General features: G+C 42.4%; 2 protein-coding genes across 11 annotated transcripts in view; one reads left to right on the top strand and one right to left on the bottom strand.

The window, feature by feature from the left end:
• LOC124309222 (uncharacterized) overlaps nt 1–24,798 on the top strand; it is a 112,255-nt gene that overhangs the window by 29,922 nt on the left and 57,535 nt on the right. For 3 of the 6 annotated variants that reach the window (XR_006909199.1, XM_046772644.1, XM_046772643.1), the window contains one exon: nt 8,179–8,325. The exons of 2 other annotated variants lie outside the window; for them this stretch is intronic. Coding sequence is in view for 2 of the 4 variants with exons in the window: in XM_046772644.1 (XP_046628600.1) it covers nt 8,193–8,325 (133 nt within the window). In the remaining 2 variants the exon portion in view is untranslated. Of the gene's footprint in view, nt 1–8,178; nt 8,326–18,242; nt 18,376–24,798 lie in introns of those variants that run through there. One more of the 6 variants, XR_006909201.1, reaches the window with a different exon arrangement.
• LOC124309213 (protein madd-4) overlaps nt 1–24,798 on the bottom strand; it is a 102,511-nt gene that overhangs the window by 29,173 nt on the left and 48,540 nt on the right. For 4 of the 5 annotated variants that reach the window (XR_006909198.1, XM_046772618.1, XM_046772619.1 and 1 more), the window contains exons 2-4: nt 18,265–18,366; nt 3,521–3,573; nt 3,335–3,428 (exon numbers count right to left, since the gene is read on the bottom strand). Coding sequence is in view for 4 of the 5 variants with exons in the window: in XM_046772618.1 (XP_046628574.1) it covers nt 3,335–3,428; nt 3,521–3,573; nt 18,265–18,366 (249 nt within the window). In the remaining variant the exon portion in view is untranslated. The remainder of the gene's footprint in view (nt 1–3,334; nt 3,429–3,520; nt 3,574–18,264; nt 18,367–24,798) is intronic. The other variant, XM_046772621.1, reaches the window with a different exon arrangement.

The following is a 24,798-nucleotide window of genomic DNA, read 5'->3' as shown; positions in this document are numbered from 1 at the left end:
GAGAGGAATCTCGAAAAAAACCTGATTAAAATTGCATTCGTCCCGAGATGGTCAAAGTCGATGATCGGGTGAAATGGGACCCGTGTGCTAAAAATTATTGTTGGACCAAAAAACAAATTGCTATCTTGAAATTCCTTAAAAAGTACGTTTTCGTTAAGGAATCCATTTTGTCAGATCCTCTCCTGTACCTATAATGTATATCAAGTTTGCAGATCCGTCTTTTCTATCGCAATACCAATTCACCGGGTCCCCCGTCTTCTGCAATAATCAACTAGAACCTGGGACGTGGACAAAAAGTGCATGAGCTAATTAAGAACTTTTAGCGGAGAGCAGGGACGATTGGATCTGCAGGTGTGGTGTTAAACCGTTTATCATTGATCGAAGACAACTCTGATCGTGAGTCAGTTCTCGCATTTTGTCGTCCACGTTTCTTACAGCCCTCTGATGGTCGGTTCCACACGTATACTCGCTTCGCGCTGCAGCGGAGACGAGAAACTGCAAAATAGACGTGCGGTATGCCGCGAGAGCTAAGAAGTTGTCCAATTGCTTTATGCAAATTATCCGCCACCTCTAGTCTCCAGTCTCTGCACCGCGATGTAGGTAATTGGTTCTCGACTTACGACCTACGAGTTCAAAACTGCGGCTCAAAAGTGTGTTGGTATAGGTATGACGTACGTAGGCGCACGATATAACCTGTAACCCACCACCCGGGTTTGGAGCCACTGTGCAGGCGCCTCATAATTAAGGCTGCAGAAGGGAGCTGATCCGGGAAAGCTATACGTCGCTTAACCTTGGCGGGTGGCAAAACGCGGCCCATAAATCGGCAATCCTGGTGGATTTTCAGCCCGGAATTTATAGGCGAGAAGGTAAATTATTGTCGCTACCGACAGGTGGGCAAGACCGTAATTCAGGGCTTTCTCGTAGTTGACTAACTTTGGACAATTAATTTCCGGGCTACTTGTGCGGGAAAACTTAGTTTCCAGTTAATTCGCGGATTTGTAAGCCACCATCACCCATGCTTCTGTACTACTCGAAGCCGTATAACGCTATTCTGATACGACGGCGAACTACAACAGTTACCCCGCTCCTCTCCGATGCTTCATCTCCGTATTAAGTAAATATATCCAACTCTTGGTACTTACCATGTACCTGTATGTATGTCGCGATCGGAACATGAAAGCTGAAAGACGTCAAAATTTTCCGGTTATCATCGCGATAAAGACGCCGCCTGCCGCCTCTCTCGCAACCTTGGCTCTACGGATAGTTTATATAGAAGTTTGTCGAGGGAGTCGTCGGACATTTGTCGATCCATCCCATCAGGCGGAATTATGGATCGATCGGCAATCGGAATTGTAGTCGTGCGATATTCTGAGAAGTTGCCGATCTTCTGACGTTTCGGTCAATCGCTGGCCTACGGAGGGTGGGAGAGGAGGATATATATTGGATGTGACGTAATAAAAAGTTCAAAGATCGGTCGGGACGACGACGTTCGCCCAGACCGGAGAAAATTGCCTATCAGACGAAAATCGAGAGAGAAAGAAGGATGGACGTGATTCAACGATACAAGGGCTTGCCTGTCGACGTACAAGTGGTCTAATCCCGGATACCTGTAGGCAATCGTGAAAGGGAAGACAATGTTCACGTCCATGCTGGAAATTTGAATTCTCTGTTATACGAGTTGAATCGCAGTCGGAGTAGATATACGTATAATCGCTCTCGTTATTATCAACTTCCCAATTTATAATTTACCCAAGGGATTCCGCGCGAGGCATGGCGTGCGTTGATATTCGCCCAGGCGTATTACTCAGCTGGTATAGGCATGTCGGTATATAGGTATATATATAAATTTAGCAATTAGCGAGTTGCCACTCGGTGCTGTGGAGTTTAGCCGAGCCTGGTAATAACGCAAATATTAATGCATAGGTACGTTATATGTAAAGGTGGTCGTGTACTATCTACGTGAGTGAGCGTCGCGCGGGTTTGTAGAGCGGAGGAACAATGCGGTGACTGCCTTCGCGTTATACGCGAAATGCGTGCCGTTGACGTACAGTATACCCATTCCCGTCGTCAATAGTCGGTGTACAGTTCAATCAGAGAATTTCGTGCCCGCTGATTGGCCGATCGATACGGTAAGACGTCAGAATTCATGATTCTCTGTAACTCGGCAGACGACGCGACGGTTCGCCCGTGAGGTTCGAGTCATGCCCTGCCAATCCATTCGTTGATTGTAAAAAGTGTACGGATCGCTTGAGCTCGGTCGGTCTGAAATCGTACCTATTTTTAGGATTTTTTTTTAATGAAAATTAAAACACCGGGTACGATACGAGTTTCGGGGTTTTATTGTCTATAGTTTCAAGAATGTTTAGAATTTTTTCATTGAAATTAATAACAAAATGACGGCACGGCACATGCAAGTAGCGAACAATCGCGTTTTTAATCCGATGGCGCAGATTCCTTTGATTTCAATTTTTTTTTTTCAACATTTGGGCTACCAGCTTGAACCCGAAAAGATGTTTTTAATCCAAACAAATTCTCCTATGTGCCAAGAGATGCGCCACCGCAAAAGCCCTCGAATTCGGAGTCGTTCGCTACTTATATGCGCTGTGCCGCCATTTTTTTTATTAATTTGCATGAAAAAAATCTAAAATAATCGTAAAACTATAAATAATAGAGCCTTCAAACTCAAATTGCTTCAAGTGTGTTCATTTTCTTTAAAAACAAACTTCCAAAAATAGGTATGACCTTACACATCCGAGTTGTACCTCCCCCCCCCCCCCCCTCCCTCTTGGCATAGATGCTTGTGAAAACGGATGAAAGTGTACCCGCGTACAATATGTTTTGCAAATTTTGATAGCCACCAAACGGAGTACCTTGTACACGTACATAGAATAATAGAGGAATATATCGTGCGGTATTTGTCATATCCCTGATTCTATCCAACGTACAGAGGTATTCCCGCTAGCACAAACCTCCGGAGAGTGTGCAATGCGCTTGCTGCAGGTGGCCTGACCTACATTCTGCATCCGGGACGAATTTCGGTAGAGCCCGAGGTGTAAAAATTCTTAAACGTGATATACATACACAGCTTACATAATATACAGGGGCTCATCTTTTTCATTTCGTTGGGATACCTTGTAAAATTATGGCTTATAAGCAAGATCGTAACCCGTTTTTATGTACTTGAACTAGTTTACTGTTCCGAAAGAATATCCAATCCGTCCACTACGATCTTGACGAGAAATATGAATATCCGTAACGTTTTCTTTACGCATAAATTCGCGGTCACGATTACTTGGCAATGAATTAAGTGATTTTACGGTGTCACGGTACTCACCTCGACGTTGCACATCTTGTAACGAACGGAACGTCCTCTACAAGGCGGCCTGCGGCATCTCCTCTGTTGACGTATTATACCGCCACCGCAGTATCTGTAATAGTATTGCGATTTAGGCGATGGATTCGGCGACGAAAGATGAACGAAAGGTAGAAACGAGCTTCGTTAGATTCGTTTTAATCTCACCTTGAACAGACCGACCACTTCGACCACGGAGACCATTCGCCCCAATTGATACCCTGGAACATGAATTGCGAAAGAAATGATGAGAAGCCTCAGGTCGACGAATGACCTTGCATGAGCGGATTCAGCCCCAAGGGGATTTGAAACTCGCCATGGGGAGGAGGACGAACGGGGTTAGATACGAGACATGCCAAAGCTCAATAATTCACTACCAAACCCTCGTACTGACTGACGTCGGACGGTTGCATATTTAATAGACATACCGAACACCCAGCAGGCCCGTAGATGAAGGAGGCTTGCAGGGGTGGCGAATGCCGACGACGGGAACGGGGAAGGAGACCGAGGAGAAGGAGGAGGAGGAAGTCCTGGAACCTTGGGGCGTGAAAGATGGATGGGGGGGGGGGGGGGTCTTAAGTCCTAATATGCCAGCTGACGGAGGTTTGACGTCGCTAACTGCTCGCTAAGTGAAAAATCTCGCAAACGTGCCGGTTCGTTGTCACCGAACCCCGTACCTACAACCTATGACACGTCTTTTCTGACTTTCCCACCCATTTACCCCACTGCCTTCTTACTACCTTCACGCGTGTATCCCCTGCAAAGTATACATGCGTTCTCTATACCCGAGTAAACATGAAAAAATTACAGGTTGTATCCGGAGTTTGAATCCATTACCAAGGTCAACAAGCTCGGCAAGGTTGTCTAGCGACTCAGCCGGTGTAGTTTGGCGATCGGGATGCACTTTTGAGGATGGTTGAAGAAAAAGAAAGCGGTGCTCGTATCCAGATTTTTTCAAAAAGTTCGGGTAAAATATCTGGAGCTTTACGGGGTTCCGCGAACGACGCTTACTTTACGGGGGCACCGTGTACGATACGCGAGTCGCACATCGTCCTTCCATGTGTGTGGGAAGGGGGAATAGATACACCCATCAGGCTATATTGCCCCACGTAGGCTTACACGTGCCACGACGACGAACCCTCGTTACCTTCGTCGACACCGCCAACTTTTAACGAGACTAAAATTTATAGTTCTTCTTTTTTCCTTTTTCTACCATTTCTCTCTGCTTTATTTTTATTCCTACTTTCTCTCAGCGACTACGCGCATTGCTTTGTTCTATCCCCTAAACCTTTTCGCAACCCGCACCCAGGGAGTCGTTAAGTCCTACCTCCTACTAACCCGACTTCTTGTTTATTTATCTTTTCGCGTGATTAGTTTTTTCGACGGACAAAAAATCTTCCCCAAAATATTGAATCGTGCCTTCGGTACACGTTGCGTTAATCCGCTGTTCTCTATTTTCCTGTCTTAATTCGGTTGCTGAAAAATAAATGAAGCTCCATTTAGGGGTCAATATTCCCGGTCAGCACCATATTTAGATTAAGACTACGACAGACGCCCTTAAAATATCTCCGATGGTTACAAGAAGCGAGTCTCTACTTTTCAATCGGTTCCTTTGCATCCCTGGAATCGTAATGATCGCCACATTTCACTTGAGGACACGTTGCTATTTGCGCTTAACTTGAACGCCAATAGCGTATAGTGATTTGGGACTTTGCCGCAACCCCACAAGCTCTTTCAGCATCTCGATAGTTGGTATCAATTTCGAATGGTACTTACAATTAGACTAAGTCCATTGAATATCTGTACACGTCACGCTAGGGTGGTCCTCATTTCGAATGTTGACGGATTTTTTCCACCCCACTCCCCAAATCGACTTCAAATAAATCAAAAACAATTGGCTAGTTTTTTCAGATTTTTACATCAACTCGAAGATAGTACGCATTGTGATCAAAGTTTCTTATGGAAATAACATGGGAAAAAATTTTACTCTCATTATATATTTTATAGTAAAAGTAATAATGTTCCGAAAAATCTGCAACTGCGAGGCTTTAATCGGCATTAGTGCTACTATGTGAAAAAAAGATACACCTCATCATGCCAGTAAATCTATACGAGTTGCACACCCTTGACATCTGACCTTTTTTTATTTAGAGGAAGCGCAATTCGTCCAGATTGCCTGGTATGATGGTGTGTATTTTCTTTATTTTTTTTTAGATAGTACCACTAATGCCCACTAAAACTTCGCAATTACAGATTTTTCGAAACATTATTACTCTTACAATAAAATATATACTTAAAAAAAAGTTTTCCCCGTGTCATTTCCATAAGAAACTTCGATTGTAAAGCGAACTATTTAACACTTGATGCAAAAATCTGAAAAACCACGCAATTGTTTTTGAATTATTTGAAGTCGATTTGGAGAGTGGGACGAAAAAAATTCGTCAACACCGTAAGTAAGGACCACCCTATTGCGACGCATAATATCTCTTCAGCACCGTGCATATCGCGATATTTAAAAACGAAAAGAAAAAGAAAAAAAAATATTGGCAATTCTTGTCTCCTCGGCTTCTCCTGTATTCTTCTGCATATTTCCTTTTCGCCCTGCGGCGAACGAACTGCGACGCTGTTCCCCACCGCGAATATTTTGCTGGTAATAATTTGGGGTAAAGGTGAGAGATTCCGCGGCAACCGAGTTTCGACTGGTTACTGAATATACATCCCAATTCTCACCCAATCTAAAATCAATCTTGGTTCCTTCACTTAGGATCTGTAGGCGGCGATAGGAGGGGAAGGAGGGCGATTTTCCGATCAGTTTTAAGCAGGATTGCAAACCTGCATTATTCAAACGCCGCCGGTATACGTATACCGCGACTTCCGCCTTCTCCTTTCGCCTCCGCGCATCACTTCGTCTTCTTCCTTTTCTTCTTCTTCTTCTTCGCGACACCGCGTTCAACCCAGCAAACGTATAGAGCTATACGTCCACCACCTATATTCGAGGCGCCTCCGAGGCAAACGCCCTGAGAATTTGTCTTCCTCCCTGCAGGCCTGGGAGACAACCAATCGGATCTTCACCGCGCGAAGAGAACATTAGACTCGCAAATTATTGAAAGCAACAGCCGGGGAGACAGACACTCTCTTTGCTAATGGAGACCTGGACCACTTTGGGTCTGTCTCTGAGATTCCTATCTGACTCTGCGATTGAAATCCTCCCGGTTCGAGCCAATATCTACCTATCCATATACATTCGCGAGTATATTGGTCACATACCCCGCACTGCATTCGGTGTACATTTGGCATCTGTTTTTCCAGGCTTCAAAGCCTGTGTTTCAAACGAACCTCTTCCGACACTTCAGTCAAAGCAGCCGGAAATCTGATAAAACGTTGACGCTATTTTTTACAACTTTTTCCAGTTCCTCCTCTCGGTTCCCGACGTATTCATTCAGTTTGAAAATTCTTACAGAGATACTGAAAATAACTCTGCATGCGTCTGGGGATTTTTTGCGACCGTCACTCGAAAAATGTACAGATATTTAGACCACTCCGCGAGTTTGCGAGTAATCGATTATTACGAAAGTATATAAGGTACATCACGCGATCTTCCTTCGACACGGGGAAGGTGAAGGAGAAACATAAAAACAAAAAAAGGTACAGAAGTACTGGGAGATTTAGCGGTAGAATTCAATGGTATCTGATAAAGTATCGCCTCGATGTGCTCGGCATTTTATAAATCCACCCTTATACGTTAAATTACAAAGAGGTGAGGGTGCGATGGGAATGAAAAAGCGGAGAAAAAAAAAACAATACTCACTCCCAGCCACGTTTTGCTATTCTACGCTTGTCCAACCCCATATTGGACGAAATCAACTATCCCCGCCAGGCCCAGCCTCCATTCCCTTCTAACTCTGAGGCCAGCACCCCATTTCGTGAATTTTTCTCTGTCTACGCGAAGCGTCTGCGAGAATTTCTCCGGTCCAGCCTGCATTCGGTTATTCTACTGTAACTTCATTTTCATTTCTGTTAATTTTGTTTTTTTTACCCCCTGCTCGGACAAATACTTGTCGATAATTCCTTGCGAAATGGAACTGCGGCCTTCTTCTTGTTGTAAACAAATTTTCATTGCAGTGTTTTTTTGACAAGCTTTAGATATTAAACAAAATTCGAATTTTTCATCTAAATATTGCCTTTTCGAGTCATACACGAGAATGTCGATGAAATAAATAACTCGAGCCAATTTAGAAAAACTACGCTAACTCTTAAGGTCGTTGACATCGAATCTTATTTATTATTTTTAAATCCCCCCTTTTTTTTTTGTCGAGCTGTGTTATTCTACCACCGCGGGGTTCGAGGGGCGCAACTCCGTCGCGTTACCTGCTTCTGCCGCTGCTGCACACGTAGCTCGTATAGAATACAAATTTTCATCCCTGCGTCGTGTCGCAGCGCTCTGCAGGACACACCGCGGCATTGTCGGAGGGCGGTCAAGTGTGCGTTAAATACGAGAGACGATTCTTGGACCGAAGCCGTTTATGGGGCTGTAAAACCGCTTTTCCCCCCGACGATTTCTCCCTGGGCATCGCCTCACTTTTTCCCACCCCCTCTTTTTAACGCCGAGGTGATTCACCGACCCTTTGATATCCGCAGATAAGGGCTATAAAATTTAAGTTTATGATTACCATCGATTTTGTCCCCCTCCATCCCTCCCCCTTTCTCATTCTCCACCTTATTCTACTTAAATTTTATTTATTTTTTTCTCCCTGTCTCTCTCTCTCTCTCTCTCTCTCTCTTTCTCGTCTTTCTCTGTATTATCCAGCACTTATCGCTTTTTACAGGTTTACGCACTTCGATGATGTTTGACGTTATATTACCCCGTGATATACGAGTCGGGCACGGACTTCATTATCGGAGTCGAAGAGATGCCCGAAGGACGAGGAGGAGAAGAAGTCGTGGGCACCCACAACATCGTGAAATTTTAAATTGTGAGAAACATTTCTTTTCCGATTCTTATGATTTATTTCCTCCGCATCCTCCGCTTTTATGCAGCCTCGTCTTCCGGAACATTTCGAAACCCCTCGAATGTATGTACGTTATTACACATACAGATATACTAATAATAAAGAATAGATGCGCGGCGCTCGAACGAGTTTTTAAAAAGATTTCTCCCCGTCTGCTTTGCCTCTCGTGTATCAGCTAGCTGTTAAACCGAGATTTGTATATAATAAAAGTAGGTAGGTAGGTATAAGTGCAGCGAGAAAGTTTATAGTCACAAGACAAACGGTTTACGTCCACGGCACCGCGCGTGGTTTGATTTTTGCTCCTCGTTTTATATTTATTTCTCTCCTCATCGATACAGAGGTGATAAAATCAAGACGCGATGATCTCTTAACGCCGAGTCCTCGTCCTCCTCCTCCTCCTCCTCCTCTGTCCTCCGCCCCCTCATACCTACCATGTTACGATTTATCGTCACACGTTGGCATCCCTTCGATCGTACAATTTTCGTCCCCGTACGTTTCTCAATCCTCGTTCTCGCGTGTCGCTCGACAGTTTGTTCGCCGGGATATTTTTACTGCACGATCGCAATTCTCAACGATCAACACCGCGTCTTTCCGCCGCCGCCGCCGTCCGCGATCATTTCTCCTCGTCTCTCACTCACCCTGTCCTTTATTCACGACGTGTACGTAAGTGTATACAACACCTATAATACGCGTACGCGATCTATATTTCATGTTATAAAAGGTATTCGCGTGCAATATGAATCCCAGAGAAATGAGGAACAAAATAACTTTAAGAAACTCTCAGCTGTACAAAGAATATTTATATGTAATAATATACATATATAAAGGGGGAAAATTCAATCGTCCTATACCTAAAGCAGTATTGGGACTTCCATATTTGCTAGAATGACGAAACGGCTATTTTATTTAAATATCTTCTTCAATTAGGTACAATTAAAAAGTCGTGAAATAATTTGAAAAATATTAACCCATTGTGAAAATAGTTTTCACTGTACTCTTTCATTTGAGATACTTTTTATGTAGGCATGCAAATTGAAAAACTCTATTTTTAAAAAGTGTATTTTTGCAATCACTTTTATTGAGAAAAATGATTTTTTTTTTCAACGGAAAAGAGGCTTGGCCGTCAAAGGGTTAATTGAATTTGAAGAGATGCCGAGAGTTGGATTGTAGACAGACGCGCCGTAATATTTTATCTTATTTTCTTTCTTCTTTACGTTTGTTTTGTATGGTCACTTTAAAAAAGAACAGGAAATCAAGATACTCGTTCCGCGGTTTGAAACTGGGAAACAGGATGAAAAGAAAAAGCAAGGCTATCGAATAATTCAACTTGGCTCGATCAGCAAAGGGGTTCTCGGGGGAGGGGGGGGGGGGGGGGGGGGGGGGTCGCGGCCTTTGTAAAAAATTAATTTGATCCCCGAGCTAATTTGTAAGCCGAGTTGAGTCGGGAACTGAATCAATGCGGCTTTAATTCCAGATTTGGGACGGGGTGCAATGGCACAGCGGCGTGGGGCGGTGGACGGGGATTATTACATGTCAGTCACACTTCGCTCAGGATTGCCTGGTTTAACAGCGGTTCTCAAACCACCTCTTCACCCTTTGTCCCTAAGGTCCTCGAGCACCCCGGGAGTGTCCAAGTCAATCCCGAGGTTTTGTCCGAATTCAAGACTTACTCCCGCCTATACGCGCAAGTACCCGCCACTTCTCGTCGTCAAAGTTAGTTCCAACATTTTTTTCAACCCTCGTTCATTCTATTATACCTACGGCTCTTGAAATTCACTTGACAACCCGATTATTCGTCAATATGCGGGGACGAGCCTGGAGGATTTTTTCCTTCAATTCAATTCCTCTTCACGGAATCTCATTAATATACCTATATATATATATACACATATACGCGTGTGTGTGCGCGCGTGTTTATGTATGTATGTATGTATGTATATATAGAGCCCTTCTCAGTTATATCGTTCGAAAACCATGATCGCGGACACGTGACGTTTTAAATATTCAAAGATATTCAAAAAAAAAAAAAAAAAAACGCGCGCAGCATTTCCTCGATCGTTATGTCGAGGGGGAAAACTAGACTGAAAATACTGAAAGTCGCGAATTTCATTCCTTATTCAATTCAATTCACGTTCACAGTAGCTTTTGGCTCGTGATACCGATAGCATATTTTAATAAATGATTTTGTCGTGGAACTTGCGTCGAAAAGACGAAAAATATCCAATTTTCGTCTTCTCTTTAAAAACGTTTTTCTCTTTTTCGCGACGACGACGTTTCGAGTAAGAATCTGAGGTGAGGATTCCATTTTCTTTCTCTCTCATTGCGTGCTGCAATCCGCTAAGCATGTATCTCACGTAACGGGAAAAGGTCCCGGATTCGGTCTATTACAGTTCCTTGCCATTCGGCTTAGGAATTGAATCGTTATTAGTCGTACGGAACCTCCGCGTATACCGATTTGTCCGAGAAACTGTCTTCCGCACGCACCGCGTCGCGAGTCTTCCCCAGGGAGCCGGAGGACCCCGAACCCCTTAGCGGCCGGGGGGCGAGGCCTCTTTTCCCGGAATCCCCCTTGATCACGTCACGAACCACCGAAAGATATACTTGAAGGAAAATTACACAGCATTTGAACACAGATTTGCGAAAGGAAGAAGCGGTTAAACGGAGCCCCCGGATTCTACTACGGGGGTTAATCGAGGAGTTGGATTATACTTTTCCTCGTCATTATTTCCCTCTCGTTTCGCGTATTTGGTACGATTAAATTGCATCGGCTATGCCGATTTAATTTTTGAACCTAGGGATTAATTAATTTTTCACCGGCAAATTTTATTGTTCCTGAAAACATTGACGAGGATTTTTCTGCCGTATCGGTAATAAGACGAATACCCGACTCGTCGACTGTCTGCAAGCCGAACTAAAAGCGGTGAAAAATGCTAGGTGGACGGAACTCGGGCTTAACCCTGGGAGGAAGAAGTGTTCTTGAGGCCTGCTAGATACTCTAGGTTATTGTCGAGGCACGTACACCCTCGGAGAAGACGGCGATAGGCCTTTAGGGGGATGGAAAGGGTCGAGTGAGTGAGCGAGAATGAAGTTGACGAGTAGGGGGGGAGGGGGCTGCAGTGGGAGGACTTGATAAAAAATACAAGCCATTTTTCCCGCCAATTTTAACTAGTCAAATTTTCTCACCCCTGGAGATTCGAAATATTTCTTACAGGTAATGGAAAACATCCGTGTCGAGATATTTTCTTATTAGCCTTTGGCAAACTGGGTATAGGGTCGAAAATTTCGTGAAATAATTAAATTTTATACTCATTGTATAAAATTGGCAGTCCTTCGCCACCCTGCTTCGACCTCGATCCCTATATACGTGTAATTTCATCGTTCAGAGACGATATTTCATCCTGCGAAACGTTTACGGGAAACTGTGACGCGTAACGCGGGACCTCAAATCGATTCCTCGTATTTTATTTCCCTTGTAATACGGTAGGGGATCCTGGTTTCACCCTAATAAAGTGTCGGTCATAACCGTGACGACGAGACTTGCTGCCAATTATCCCTGGGGGAAACCGCAGAAACACAGTTTAGCCTCCCGTCACACTTGCAATCCACGCAATATGCGGGAGCGGGTCACCTTCGCTACTTCTACAATCGATTATCCCCGCTTCCGCTTTTCGCGAACTTCCGCGTCCTCGAGAAGTGTTGAAAAATACGTACAAAAACGCGAAAAATATCTCTTTTTACCTATTCAAACTTGGTCAGATTTTGACCACCTATGTTACAAGAACTAAGGACGAAGGAAGTCTTGACCTCAAAGTGTAATTGTCAAAACGAATCTCGGATAAGTAGGTCAAATAATAACGAAGTAATTTTTTCCGATGTTCCGGCCGCAGGGACTTTTATTCCGTTGTAACGGAAGGCAAAACATTTTTTTGTCAAATCTCAGAATACAAGCGTAATGTCAGAAATCGGTATAAAGTATGAAGTAACTGACCATATACGTGACTCTTATATTATAAATATGGTCAGTTACTTCATACTTTATATCGATTTCCAACATTATGCTTGCATATTCGAATTTGACAGAAAAATGCCTTACCTTCGGTTTCAATGGAACAAAATTCCCTGAGGGGGGACGTACGAAGAGGCAAAACGTTGAAAAAAATCACTGCGTTCTTATTTGACCTACTTATTCAAGATTCGTCTTCACTATAACAACTAAGGAATATGTGGAGAGAAAAAGAAGAAAAAGAAAAAATTTCGAGTCAAATAAGGAAAAGCATGAACCTGCATATCAGCCACCAACTTTCAGTTTAGTTAGAAAAATATACTTCGCTCGCTTGAATCGCCTGCCCCGCAGAAACTTTTCACTTCCAGCTGTTTCCGCGCTCCGACGGACTGTGTTCAGCTATATCCATTGCTTTATTACACACTTATAAAGTAATTCATGAATTAATTGACCAAGACAGTCCTTGACTCGTTTCGTATCTGTAAGATGTATTATACGTATACCTCCGCAGCAACCCCAAGTTTATAATGCAACTTTTCCCCTGACGCGCTTCGCCCCGACTTGATTTCACAACGCTGAATTCACTCGGGTATTTTCAATCTAGAGAAATTTAAAATATTGCAACAAAACTTGCCATTTATAACCACCACTTTCGTACAAAACTTACTTAGTCGGACTGAAATGCTTACTTTATCAGGCAAAGTATGACAAAGGGAGGCAAAATGATTGTGCATTTTCGCATGAAACGGAGAGAACGAAATGTCAGTACGTTCTGCGCAAGCTGGACGAGGAACGGATCGTAATAGGCAGGGGGTCGGGAACAGTTCGAAGAAGAAGGAACATTAGGCGCACCTGGACGATACGCGCCGCGACTTCGGGCACCAAGAGCGGGGTGAAAAGCCCCGAAATGGGTGAAACTCGAACCAGCTAACCGAGCTAACGACCCTAACACTACGTCACGCACTTTTCTGTTCGCCGCGAGCGCGATGTCAAAGACATACGTGCCTCGATCGATCGGTCGGATCGATTTCTCTCAACGCTGTGGAAAAGTTTGCCCGACGACGGAGAAAGAGGAACGGAAACCCGTCGTTCTTCCTGTTTAACTCTGCGTGTACACGGAAGGGGGGAGAGTTTCGACGCGTCGAACGTCATAGCTGTCTCACCGCCTGCCTGTAACTTATAATCCGGCAGGGCTCGATATCCAATCGAAGTCAATCAACGCCGCGACGTCTGCCCCGAAAACCGGAGGGCCTGTGAGGTCGGCTTGACTATCGTCGACAGGGGGCGGAGGTAAAGTTTTGAATTTGAAAAGTTACGAAAGCGTCAAATTTCGAATTTTTTGATCGCAAAACTTACAGTACAGAAATCAAACTTTGACGAAGCATCAAAGTCTCGAATGGTCCGAAGCCCGACGCTCAAAGCTCCGAAAGTGCGAGATGGAGTAAAGTTAAAAAAATTGAACCATCAAAGTTCCGAATGATTCAAGATTTTCAGTTCCATGAATTTTTGACTTGGTAAAATTTCACCGCTTTCATCTTCCTTTCTTCGGGATCCTCGACATTTTTACGTTCGAAATCGTGGTCGTTCTGATTTTCGGTTTTTCCAATTCCTTGCACCCACTAGTCGAGTAAACTACGCTGTGTGAGTATATTTCAATTTTCGGAATTTTACTCAATCGAAGCTTTATTTGTCGGAATTTCGCTCTATCGGAACTTGAATTCTTGGAATCTTGCATTTCGGATCTTTGATCCGTCGGGTTTCCGATCATTCAAAGCTTTGTTGTTTCCGAAAAGTTTGATTTCTTTACTTCAAGCTTTGCGACCAAATAATTCGGAATTAGGCGCTTTCGGAACTTTTCAAATTTGGAACTTCAACCCCGCCTCGTTGAAAGCGCAGCCGAACGAAAAATTCTATGTTTCTCCCCTTCCTTCTAATCATCGGTTTATTTCGAGCAATATCGAATACTCAATATTCCGTGAATTACAACGTAGCTTTTATATAATTATAGTTCTCTTTAGCCGATGAGAACTTCCAGCGAGTTCAAGAAAAAAAAAAGGTTGTCGGTTAATGAGGCGATGCCGCGGCTGGTAACTGCACCTAATGCACCAAGCTCGTGAAAAATTCGTCGGTCCAGCTCTCCACCTCTTCTTCCGAATCGATCGGCGTGATTTACTAGCTCGGTGCCTCCGGTACCTATACGTTCCCTGCACCGCGGGATATCGTGTACAACACCTGAACGATGACCAGGGTGGAAATAAATTTGAGAGCACGTCTAGGTTTCGTTTTAAAAAAATGTCGGTGCAATTTCGTGATCGGCGCGAATTAGGTTCGATATTTTTCACAGGCAAGTATCGCGATCTCGTGAGTTATTTCGATGAGAACATATGTACCTAGGCGTGTGTGTATGGATACGTAAGCCTAGATGCATAAGTAACTTTGCGAAGGCTTTAGATGCCAGGAGAACGGGGATCGAATGGAATGGAATGGAATGGAAGTGAACCGCGGAGAGGAAAGCCAGGCTAGCTTTTCGAGTATCCAAATGTCGTTTGTCTTCGAAGAATAAGAATTCTTGGAAAACCATGACGTATTTTTATTGTATGTCCATTAGCTTCCCCCCCCCGTTTCTCGGCTGCCGGTGAAACCCTGAAAGAGAAAAGAAGAAAGTTTATCTACCCGACGACCGCCTCGCCCTCCCCCCTTGTGTGTGCTCCGAATGATTTTACAAAATTTTATGCTTCCGCGTGACCGTTTGAAGATTTGAGAGAATAAAAAAATCTCTGTTTCCCTACCATTTTTTCCGACTCTAGTTACTTATCGGTATATAAAATATTCGCCGTGAAATCGTGAAAGGAACGCTGGTTCCGTTTTACGTTTATTCCGCCATTTCTTCATGAAACATGCGAGCGAAACGTCGAATCGAATTGCGTGCGATCACAGTTTGACTTTTTGATTTTTCTACCCACGACGGATTCGAAACTGCGAGTTACAACGAAATTCATTCCCTCGCTCCCCTCCTCGCGCCACTACACGTCATTATATCATTCTATCGGCTCTGCGAAAATGTATACATATACGCAATAAGGTTACATTTAAATAAATGAATACAAAAGTGGACTCGGGTTCCTATTCCACTACATATTTAATGCCAGTATCGAATCCCGACTCTCTCTCTCTCTCTCTCTCTGTTTGGAAACCGATAATACATTTTTGTTCGTATACCTATACACACAGAGCATTATCCTCGTGACCCTGCGCCGCGATTCTCCGCAATATCTGCAGAAGTATAACGAGAGTAACAACGTGAAAGAGTCTTTTGATACCGGCAGCTCGAAGCAGCGATCTCTTGTCCGTATAATATAATTGAACGTAACAAACCAATTATCTGTGTTTGAAAGGCCAAGGGCCCTTCTCCTCGATATCCGAGGATGACGACTCCTCAGATTCGTCTGTCGGACATTACGAATGTACCTGAGTGTATCCGAGGAATCGCCTCGGTAAAGTTTACCTCGTGAAGCTGAAAATAATTCTTCGTATAGAATTTCGACATGGAGAATCGTTCGGAAGTGAAGTTTAAGGTACTATTCGACGGATATTCCCAACTAGAAGTGAATCTCGGTGAGAATATTGAACACTCCGCGATGAGACAAAAAAAACTGAAGGACACCAATCGTAACCAAGTTGATAAGATGATTCGTTTTGAATTAATAATCACACCGAAAAGTTGTCGATAAATTGTTTAAACAAAAATTTATTTAACGAATCACTAGTAAAATTTTTTTTTACATCATACAAAATGAATTCATTGGTTCTTCTGAATATCTATGAATTTTTTTGGAATCTTCGGCGATGTTAAAGTGGTTCGAGAGTCCTGAAATTTTGTATAGGTTTTCGTAAATGGTTAACCATTACGCTGAAGAAGTTTCAGAGGCATGGAACGAATAGTTTTATAAATAGAGCGTCAGAAAAGTGTGGAAAACGGAATTATTCAAAACCGTGGTAAATTCCAAAAAAATTCACAAGTATTCAGAAGAATCAATGAATTCATTTCAAATAAAGTAAAAAAATTCTCAATAGAGATTTGTAACACAAATGTTTTTTCAAAGAATTTATTAAGAACTTCTTGGCATTATTATTATTCAAAACGAATTACCTTATCGACTTGGTTATGATTGATTTTATTCAGATTTTTATCTCGTCGCGAAGTGTTGAATATTCTCACCGAGATTCTCGTTTGGTTGGGAATATCCGTCGAATAATACCTCAACTGCGATGAGCACGTATGGTCTTGTACATATAGGACGGAAGAACGAGTCGTCGAGCAACGATGAGATCAAGGAGCGAATTTTCCACGCGGGCGAAAAAGCGGGTAAACGTTTCCCGAACGTGGCGGAACACAAGAGAGTCGCAAATAAAATGAGGGAAAATTGAATGAAGCGTGCGGTAATAAAATGGAGAAAAAAATTGCGGAAGGGAGAAACGGAGAGAATTGTTTTCACCCCCCGCGGCTTATTCTCGGGTGAAAATATACTGAGAGAGGACGAGAAACGTGGAGGTGTCTCGACATCTCACTTTGCGAATGGTGAAAAACTAATTGGCGTGAGAAGCGCAGCATCGCGTTTTGCGGGATCCCGACCGACCGACCGCATCGACTATCCAATCCTCACAATCACCTCGGTTTTTCTTGAGGCGACACTTTAGAATGCAGCTCACCACTCGGAGGAAGATTTGAGTTGGCTTGCTGTGTGCACGCCTTGCGGGCAGTGAAGCGAACCTCTTTTACCAACCTCTAAATCCACCCCTTCTTTTTCGATGTATACCTGCAACTCGGCGGTGCTCTTTGCACGTACATGCTGTAGATGTTATACGACCCCATGCATACCAACCCTAGAGAACGTTGTAATGGGACGGGCTGGAAATTCCGAATTTGAAACGTACCGAGAGCGCCAAATTCTGAATTACTTAGTGTCGAAGGTTAAAGTAAAGAAATCAAACTTTGAGGAAACATCAAAGTTTCGAATGATCCGAAAACCGACGCTCAAAATTTAGGAAGTGCACAGTTTCGAAATGGAAAAATTGCGAAAGTGCGAAAATGAGAAAATTTAAATAGCTGAAACATCGAAATACCGAATGATCGAAGATTTTCATTTCTGTGAATTTCTGGCTCGGTGAAATTTCACGACTTTGATCTTCGTTTGTTTTGGATTTTCCATATTTTTACGTTCGGAATCCTGATATTTTCGATGTTTCACACCAATTCGATGAGTAAACCAAGCTGTATCAGTAGGTACATTTTGACTTTCGGAATTTTACTCTATCGGAACGTTACTTTTCGGAACTTTGCTCTGTCGCAACTTTAGTTATCGGAATCTTGCATCTCGGAACTTTGAGTCGCCGAGTTTCCGACAATTCGAAACTTTGTTGTTTCTCAAAAGTTTGATTTCTTTACTTCAAGCTTGGTCACTAAATGATTCGTTATCAGGCGGTTTCGAAATTTTTGAAATTCGGAACTTAAAGCTCACCCCGTCATCATTCATCCTCGACGATTTTGCGCCAGGTGCTTAAACTTAATTTCAACTTGTGTTATATATTCGTCATCTTTTTATTTATTTTTCATTGCTTTTGTTTTGCGCGCATCTCGCAGATTCTGTCCTTAATTTTCATCACAGTGCGTTTCAGTCTTGTGAATAAATTCAAAAGACGAGATGCTCTAGCCGCATTGCTTTGACTTATTTCTTGACACGAGAAATTTCACGCCTCTCGGCGTGCGCGGTCCTCTTACTCCCGGTATTTTTCTTCACCGGTTCCGTCGACCTATCTCAACCGTGAAAAATGCCTTTTAAACTTTTCGTTTGAACATTGATATTTTTTTAATTTAAGATGCGAGTCTTCGTTTTGCTTACCTGTGCCACGGTATCAACCTCCAAGCTGTTGTCTGTGTGAGAAATTCTTGAAGTGTCATCCGTCGACGTGTTTTCCGCCACAACAAAGCCCAGTAGACAGATCTGTAAAAGGTAATAAAAAAAAAAAAAACATGAATTAGAAATTATATGATATTCTTATCGGGTCAATAATTAATACTAAAATAAACGTTATTCAATTGGCTGGTAAGTAGTATAAGATTATTCGACTCGTCGTCTTCGGCTTTGGTATGTAATGTATATGTACGCGTTATTGTGTTTCTGTGCGAAGAATTGAAATTGCAAGCGTTCCAACGCATCGGCTGAAATTTTTAACCGTAGACTAGACGCATACAGCTCGTTGAATCTCGCAGCGAGGTAGAATATTCTTTCAGAATAAACTGTATGATATCCACGTACAGATATATTATAAACTTCGCGGCGACGGGGCCGAATTTATAGTATACAATATACATACTGTACACATACATGTATACTATAAACTACGGTATAAATCCTCCCTTTCGCAGTATCGTCTTTATGTAATCCAGTCGAATCGAGACTCAGTTGTCCGCGCCTTGAAATTATATTGCCAAGTTTCTACCCCGAGTTATCACGGGGTAGGCAATAGTAGGTACCTACAATACCCGCAATACGTGTAAGGTACACTTACACATGGAACCGAACAATTTCTTTGCACGTAGGTGTTTCGTTATTACGAATAACGGACGTACGATTGTCGGCGGATATGCGGGACGTGAATTTCATGCTTTGGGGACCAGCGGATATCTTTCTCTGAACTTTTTTATTGCTTGAATTAGATTTACCTCACCCCTTGCCGCTCGATTATTGCACGCGCGTACTACAGGGAGAATTTGGAAACTTGGGGCGGGGTTGGAGTTCCGAATTTGAAAAGTTCCGAAAGCGCCTGATTCCGAATTATTTGGTGGGGCAACTGGAAGTAAAGAAATCAATCTTTTTGGAAACACCGAAGTTTCAAATCGCCGGAAAACCAACGGATCGAAATTCCGAAACGCAAGATTCCACAAATTCAAGTTACGACAGAGCAATGTTGCGGAAAATAAATTTTCGATAGAGTAAAATTCCGAAATATTAAAATATACTCACACAGCGTACTTTACCTATTCAACGAGTCGGTGTAAAAAATGGGAAAAACCGAAAATCGGAAGAACCAGAATTCCGAACGTCGAAGTATCGAAAATCGAAAGCAAACACACAGCAAAGTAGTGAAATTCACGGTCGTAAAAATCTTGGATCATTCGGAATTTCGAAGTTTCAAATTTTTAAATTTTCTCATTCTCGTAATCTCGGAACTTTGACTTTTCGGAGTTACGCCTCTTCGTAACTTTGAGCGTCGGGTTTCGTACCGTTCGAAACTTTGATGTTTCTTCAAAATTTGATTTGTGTACACTAAGTTTCATCATCGAAAAATTCGGACTTTCGATACTTTCGAATTCGGAATTTGAACCTCGCCCTGAAAACTTGTTCGGGCACCGGAAGGAGAGGCGATAACCAGAACCGTCCTGCTGAGTCTGACTTACATTTATACATACATGTACACTCTTCGCCTCTTACAATATTGTTCAGATAATATATGTATATTCGCTTAACCTGAATGAGCCAACTTCCGTATAGAGTTCTTGGTAAATAATTACACTTACACACACTCGCGCACTCGCCGAGCTTATAGTAACTTAACAACAGTTCGCGACCCCTCACGGGGTGCGTAGTTAAATTCAAATCATCCGAACACCTGTAATCCCGCAACCTCGTTACAGTGCATAATGTCTGCAATTTTCCTTTCTCCATCCCCGACTTGAAATTTGTCTTGCCGTATTATATTATAATATACGCGACGAGGAAAATATTTTTTATAACGCCGCCGCGTCGCACGAAAATGCGGCTCGTATAAATGTCTGTCCTTCAAACGTTTTATTTTCAGTACTGTAAAGCCGAGCGCACGGTGATACAGGAATGTCCTTTTTTCGTTCGAGACTCCGCGGCGATTGAATCGTCACAGGGGATTCGGCTAGAATTTTTTTTTCTTATGTATTACAGGCGTGTAGGTATATACAAAGCTTGACTTTTTCTTCATTTTCGTCGAGATTTGTATATAATGTAACGCTAAAGCCGGAGAATATCATCGCGTTGTTCTAACTTCGTATTAAGATGTTAACTCAAGATTTACACCGCAGGTTTAGCATTTAATGAGGTGTCACCAGGACTGTACAACATCCTCGTATATAGTATACGTACATATATATATATATATATATATATATAGATATATATATATAGATATATGTATGCGTATACTCGGTCCGTTAATTCTTATCGGTTTTTTGATTGGCTCGCGTGCCTGGCCCGGCTGATTATCACTCGACAACCTTAATTCTAGTAATTAACGAACTTTCTTCGCATATATTTACTCTTGGACATTTTTTCCCCCCTCATCGTTTTTCAGTATATATTCCTTAGTATTTCACTTCGCTTTGCTTTATTTTTCTCATTCACGGCCACTCCTCTCTCAATTTATTTTCAGACTGTCGCGCTCGTCCCGCGATACTGAGATTATTTTCTTTTTTTTTTTTTTTTCTCTCCCCGAATATACACTTTCTTAAAACATCGAGAAATTATACAATATCTGGGCTATAATAATCCGCGTCAATTAGTCAGCGCCGCATCCCACGGAGCTGAGAAATTTTCGGGCTGAGCGGATTAATCCGATCATTCTATATACCCACACAGCCGCTATATATAGAGAACTATTCATTCGGATATACCGTAGTATTATTCCCCTGCTCAGATATTCTATGCGGAGTTTATTATATGCCGGGTGAATTTAGGGCGTAGCTTCAACATCCAGTGGATCTCCGCTCCGGGGTATTAAAACCGGTGAGCGAAATGCCGCGTATTTCTAGACTTGGTCTAGCGGGATACTTGCGTGTAATAAAACCCCGGACGGAGATTTTCGAAAGTTGGGAAAGCGTTGACAGGCGAAAACGGTCGCCGATAGAAGTTGGTGCTGGACTGACTGGGAAGAGGAGGAAGGGTGCCCTTGTTTTCCCGCAGCGTCGACCGCACCGGTGGCAAAGTTGAATTTTTTCCCGTCCCTTTTTTTCTACCGAATTCGTCCCGATCCGTACACGAAGTAAAAAATTCCTGCCAAGGAGTTCATTTCGAGCGTAATTGAAGTGAAAATTGTTGGGATCTTGATCACGAAATCCAATCAACACTCCCGATGACAATCTTGCTATGCGGGGAGTATAATTAAAAACATTGAAAACATGCCGCTCGCTGGTAGCTGGATTAGCCTTGTTAGTCGTATTCATTAAGTCTCATTACCAATAATTGGCTTACGTCTCTAGGTATGTACCCACAGTTAAAATCATCCGATCGCGGCGCTTTACGATTAATTTGTTCCTCGCTTATGTTACAGCTGCTGTTACCGTTCAATCGAGAATTTCGTGCCAGGCCGTATTACCTTCAATTCTTATTTTTCAAATACATGTAGTTTTTGCAACCAGTTATTTTTATTTTTTTTTTTTTGTATGAATTTCAAAATTTTATCCTAATTTTATAATATACTTCTTTTTATATATGTATAAGCTCAATAGCATCAATTTTATTACGGTTATATGTAATTAACTGCAGAGGAATGAGGTGAGAAATTAACGATTAGCTCGGAGCAGAATATATACGAGCTCTAAAATAGGAGACAATTATATAAAAGAGAGGAAGAATTCTAAGTAAATGTTATCAACAAGCTCGGAATGAAATATTCGATTAGTTACTTTGATTCTCTCCTCTGTCTTTTATTCCGTCGTCTCTTTATCTGAAACTATTACTCCCTCGGAACTGTACAATTATTTTCGAAGATCAAACCGTCACATTAAAAACAACAGGTATAACCCGATGCCTCTTCACGAACAGAATAAGCCCTGCACGATACGTCCGATAAGATCAGAGGACCGATCGTCAATCTGGAATATATTTTTAATGAGGAAAGTTGAGCTCAGGGACTAATTTTTGTGTGCTTGAAAAAACCCGTGTCATACGATTCAATCCGGGGAAATTTGTAACCGATCTGTGCTATTCGCAAGTCGGGATGATACTCAACAAATATGTGTTAGGTCAAGGGATCATTCTAGGGTAACGGGTCGAAAAATAGCTGATTTTCGCGTTTATGTTTTCGATGGTTAAAATGCGCTAATCGCTCTGATTTTTTTTTATGTCATATCAAAGTACTCAGGAAGAACGGAAGAATTTATTCATTTGAAACGTTGGTTTTAATTAAAAAAAAATTTTTAACGGTTGAAAATGTGTTTGATAAAAAAATATGTCCTCGTAGTGTACACGGTTTTGGCCGTAAATATTATCTGAAAAAAACTATAAAAAGATTAATGATTAGTATGAAAGCCGCTATTTTACTATCGAGGCTTTTCTTTCTCTTTTTTTTTTTATCGAAATTGACAAAATGGCGGTAAATTACAATGTATTTTTCTTAAATATACGATAAAAAAAAATTATAGTTCAATAAAATTTATAGGAAAAGCACAAAAAAGGAAATTTACTGTACTTGTAGATTGAACAAACAGTAAACGTACGGTGAATTCCCTGCTCCGTATCGGAATAAAACTTCCACTACAGTGTAGGAAGTTCCATACAGAAATTTTTAACAGCGCAGGGCGCGTTACAGGATCTCGCAAAGGATCTGACACGAGTAAGTACTTCACACCGAGGTGTGGAGGAGAATTAATTCGGTCCTTCATCGTTCCGTCGACATGCGGCAAACACGCGGTCAAATGAACCGAAAATCTTTACTAAAAGCTGCCCCGTGTTCCCTGATTAGATCTCTCGTCGCGTAGCCTCTGACCCGGCGGTTCTACCCGGTTTTTCTCTTTCTTTCGCCTTCTACACTTCCTCCTGTCTTCATGCCCGTGGGTAAGTGAGCACGTATTAGGTACGGGCATGAACAACGTGTGCCGTATGTATGGTAAGTGTACCAGTCATAGACACGCTTAGACCCAATTATTGGCCCTTTTATTTTCCGAAGTTACAAAAAAGTCGGCACAAAGTGTGAATTTCTCGGCGACTAAAGCCAATTGCTAGAGAGTCAAGCACTAGAAATTTATTTTTTGGTACCTAACGTTGGACGAGGGGGGCTCAGTCTAGAGGAATTTTATTGAAAGAACAACATATTATAAAACCAAAAATGATTCGCTAAAACGTAATACGATAAAAAAATTACATCGCACGGCGAAGTAAGGTGATAATGAGCGACGAATCGTCGTCTAGGAGGAACGATTGAAACAAAACTTACGTTATTATTCATCCATAGCGGAAAAAAAGCAACAGAAAATTTATCAGGATATTGAGAGTGAAAATAATTTTATTTACGTGGTTCTTTGGTGACTACTTTATTCCGTTACGATGGAAAGAAACGGAGACGGAATAATCAAGGAGAATCAATATCGGTATCCTTCTTACATCTCTACACGCCGATGGAAACGATCTCGTGAATATGCACATCGAGCCGTCGTCTCAATTTTATAATTCGTTTCAATCTTAGGATGTATAATATTCCGCTTTTAATGCACTATAAAAAAAAAATCTCTATAAAACCTGCTGGAATGACTCTCCGTCGACTAGATTTCATCCGTATACGCTTAACGTTAAGTCAATCGACTGAATGATGTATAAGATGGGAATAAAATGTTGAGCCCTGCGATGCTGGATGGTGGATATGGTGGATGCCGTGCTTCCGTAATGCGGGGGCGTTGATCGAAACGGGAAGCGAGGCTTAACTCGAATCCGGTTGCCGGTTGTATACAGCCCCGTTAACGCGTGTCTGCGAAGACACCTGTATACCCGTAGGTGCCCGCGTATTTCGTAGTAAAATAATGTTGGCGAATGAGTTTTGCGCCAAGTATAGATGCGTATACCCAAGGGCGAATATATTATATATACATATATTACGTAGCGCCGTCGCTGCTGCTGCTTCTACCGGCATTAATACGTGGCGTAGATATGTAAGCAGGTTGTAAATCACTGTGTAATATATTAGGCGACTCGTTATCGTCGTATTAACAAGGATCTACGGCTGAGATTACGGAACTCAGTGATGGCACTACCATACCGTATTATACTGTAGGTATGTACGCGTGATGTCGTACATGACATCCGACTACATGCGTATACTAGGGCATAAACCAATTCAAACACTCTGCCAGTCGTTATAAGTTTACCAGGCTTTGATATACCTACTCGATTACGTCGTATCCTTTCTCTCTGTCTCTCTCGCTCTCTCTCTCTCATTCTCTCATTCTCTCATTCTCTCATTCTCTGTTTTCACGGTGGTGCCGCATGCACGCGGGGCGCGTGACGAAACGCGGTTCGGGATTCAAATTTCACTTCTTATGCCCACGTGCGTATATATACTACTCCGTCTATTTACAAGAAACTTAGATATATGTACCAGCGAGCCGTAACGACCATATGTTACGCCTAAATATC

The sequence above is a fragment of the Neodiprion virginianus genome, chromosome 7 (genome assembly GCF_021901495.1).
Source record: "Neodiprion virginianus isolate iyNeoVirg1 chromosome 7, iyNeoVirg1.1, whole genome shotgun sequence".
In the NCBI taxonomy this organism is placed as follows: domain Eukaryota; kingdom Metazoa; phylum Arthropoda; class Insecta; order Hymenoptera; family Diprionidae; genus Neodiprion; species Neodiprion virginianus.
This window is presented reverse-complemented; position numbering and strand designations above follow the sequence as displayed.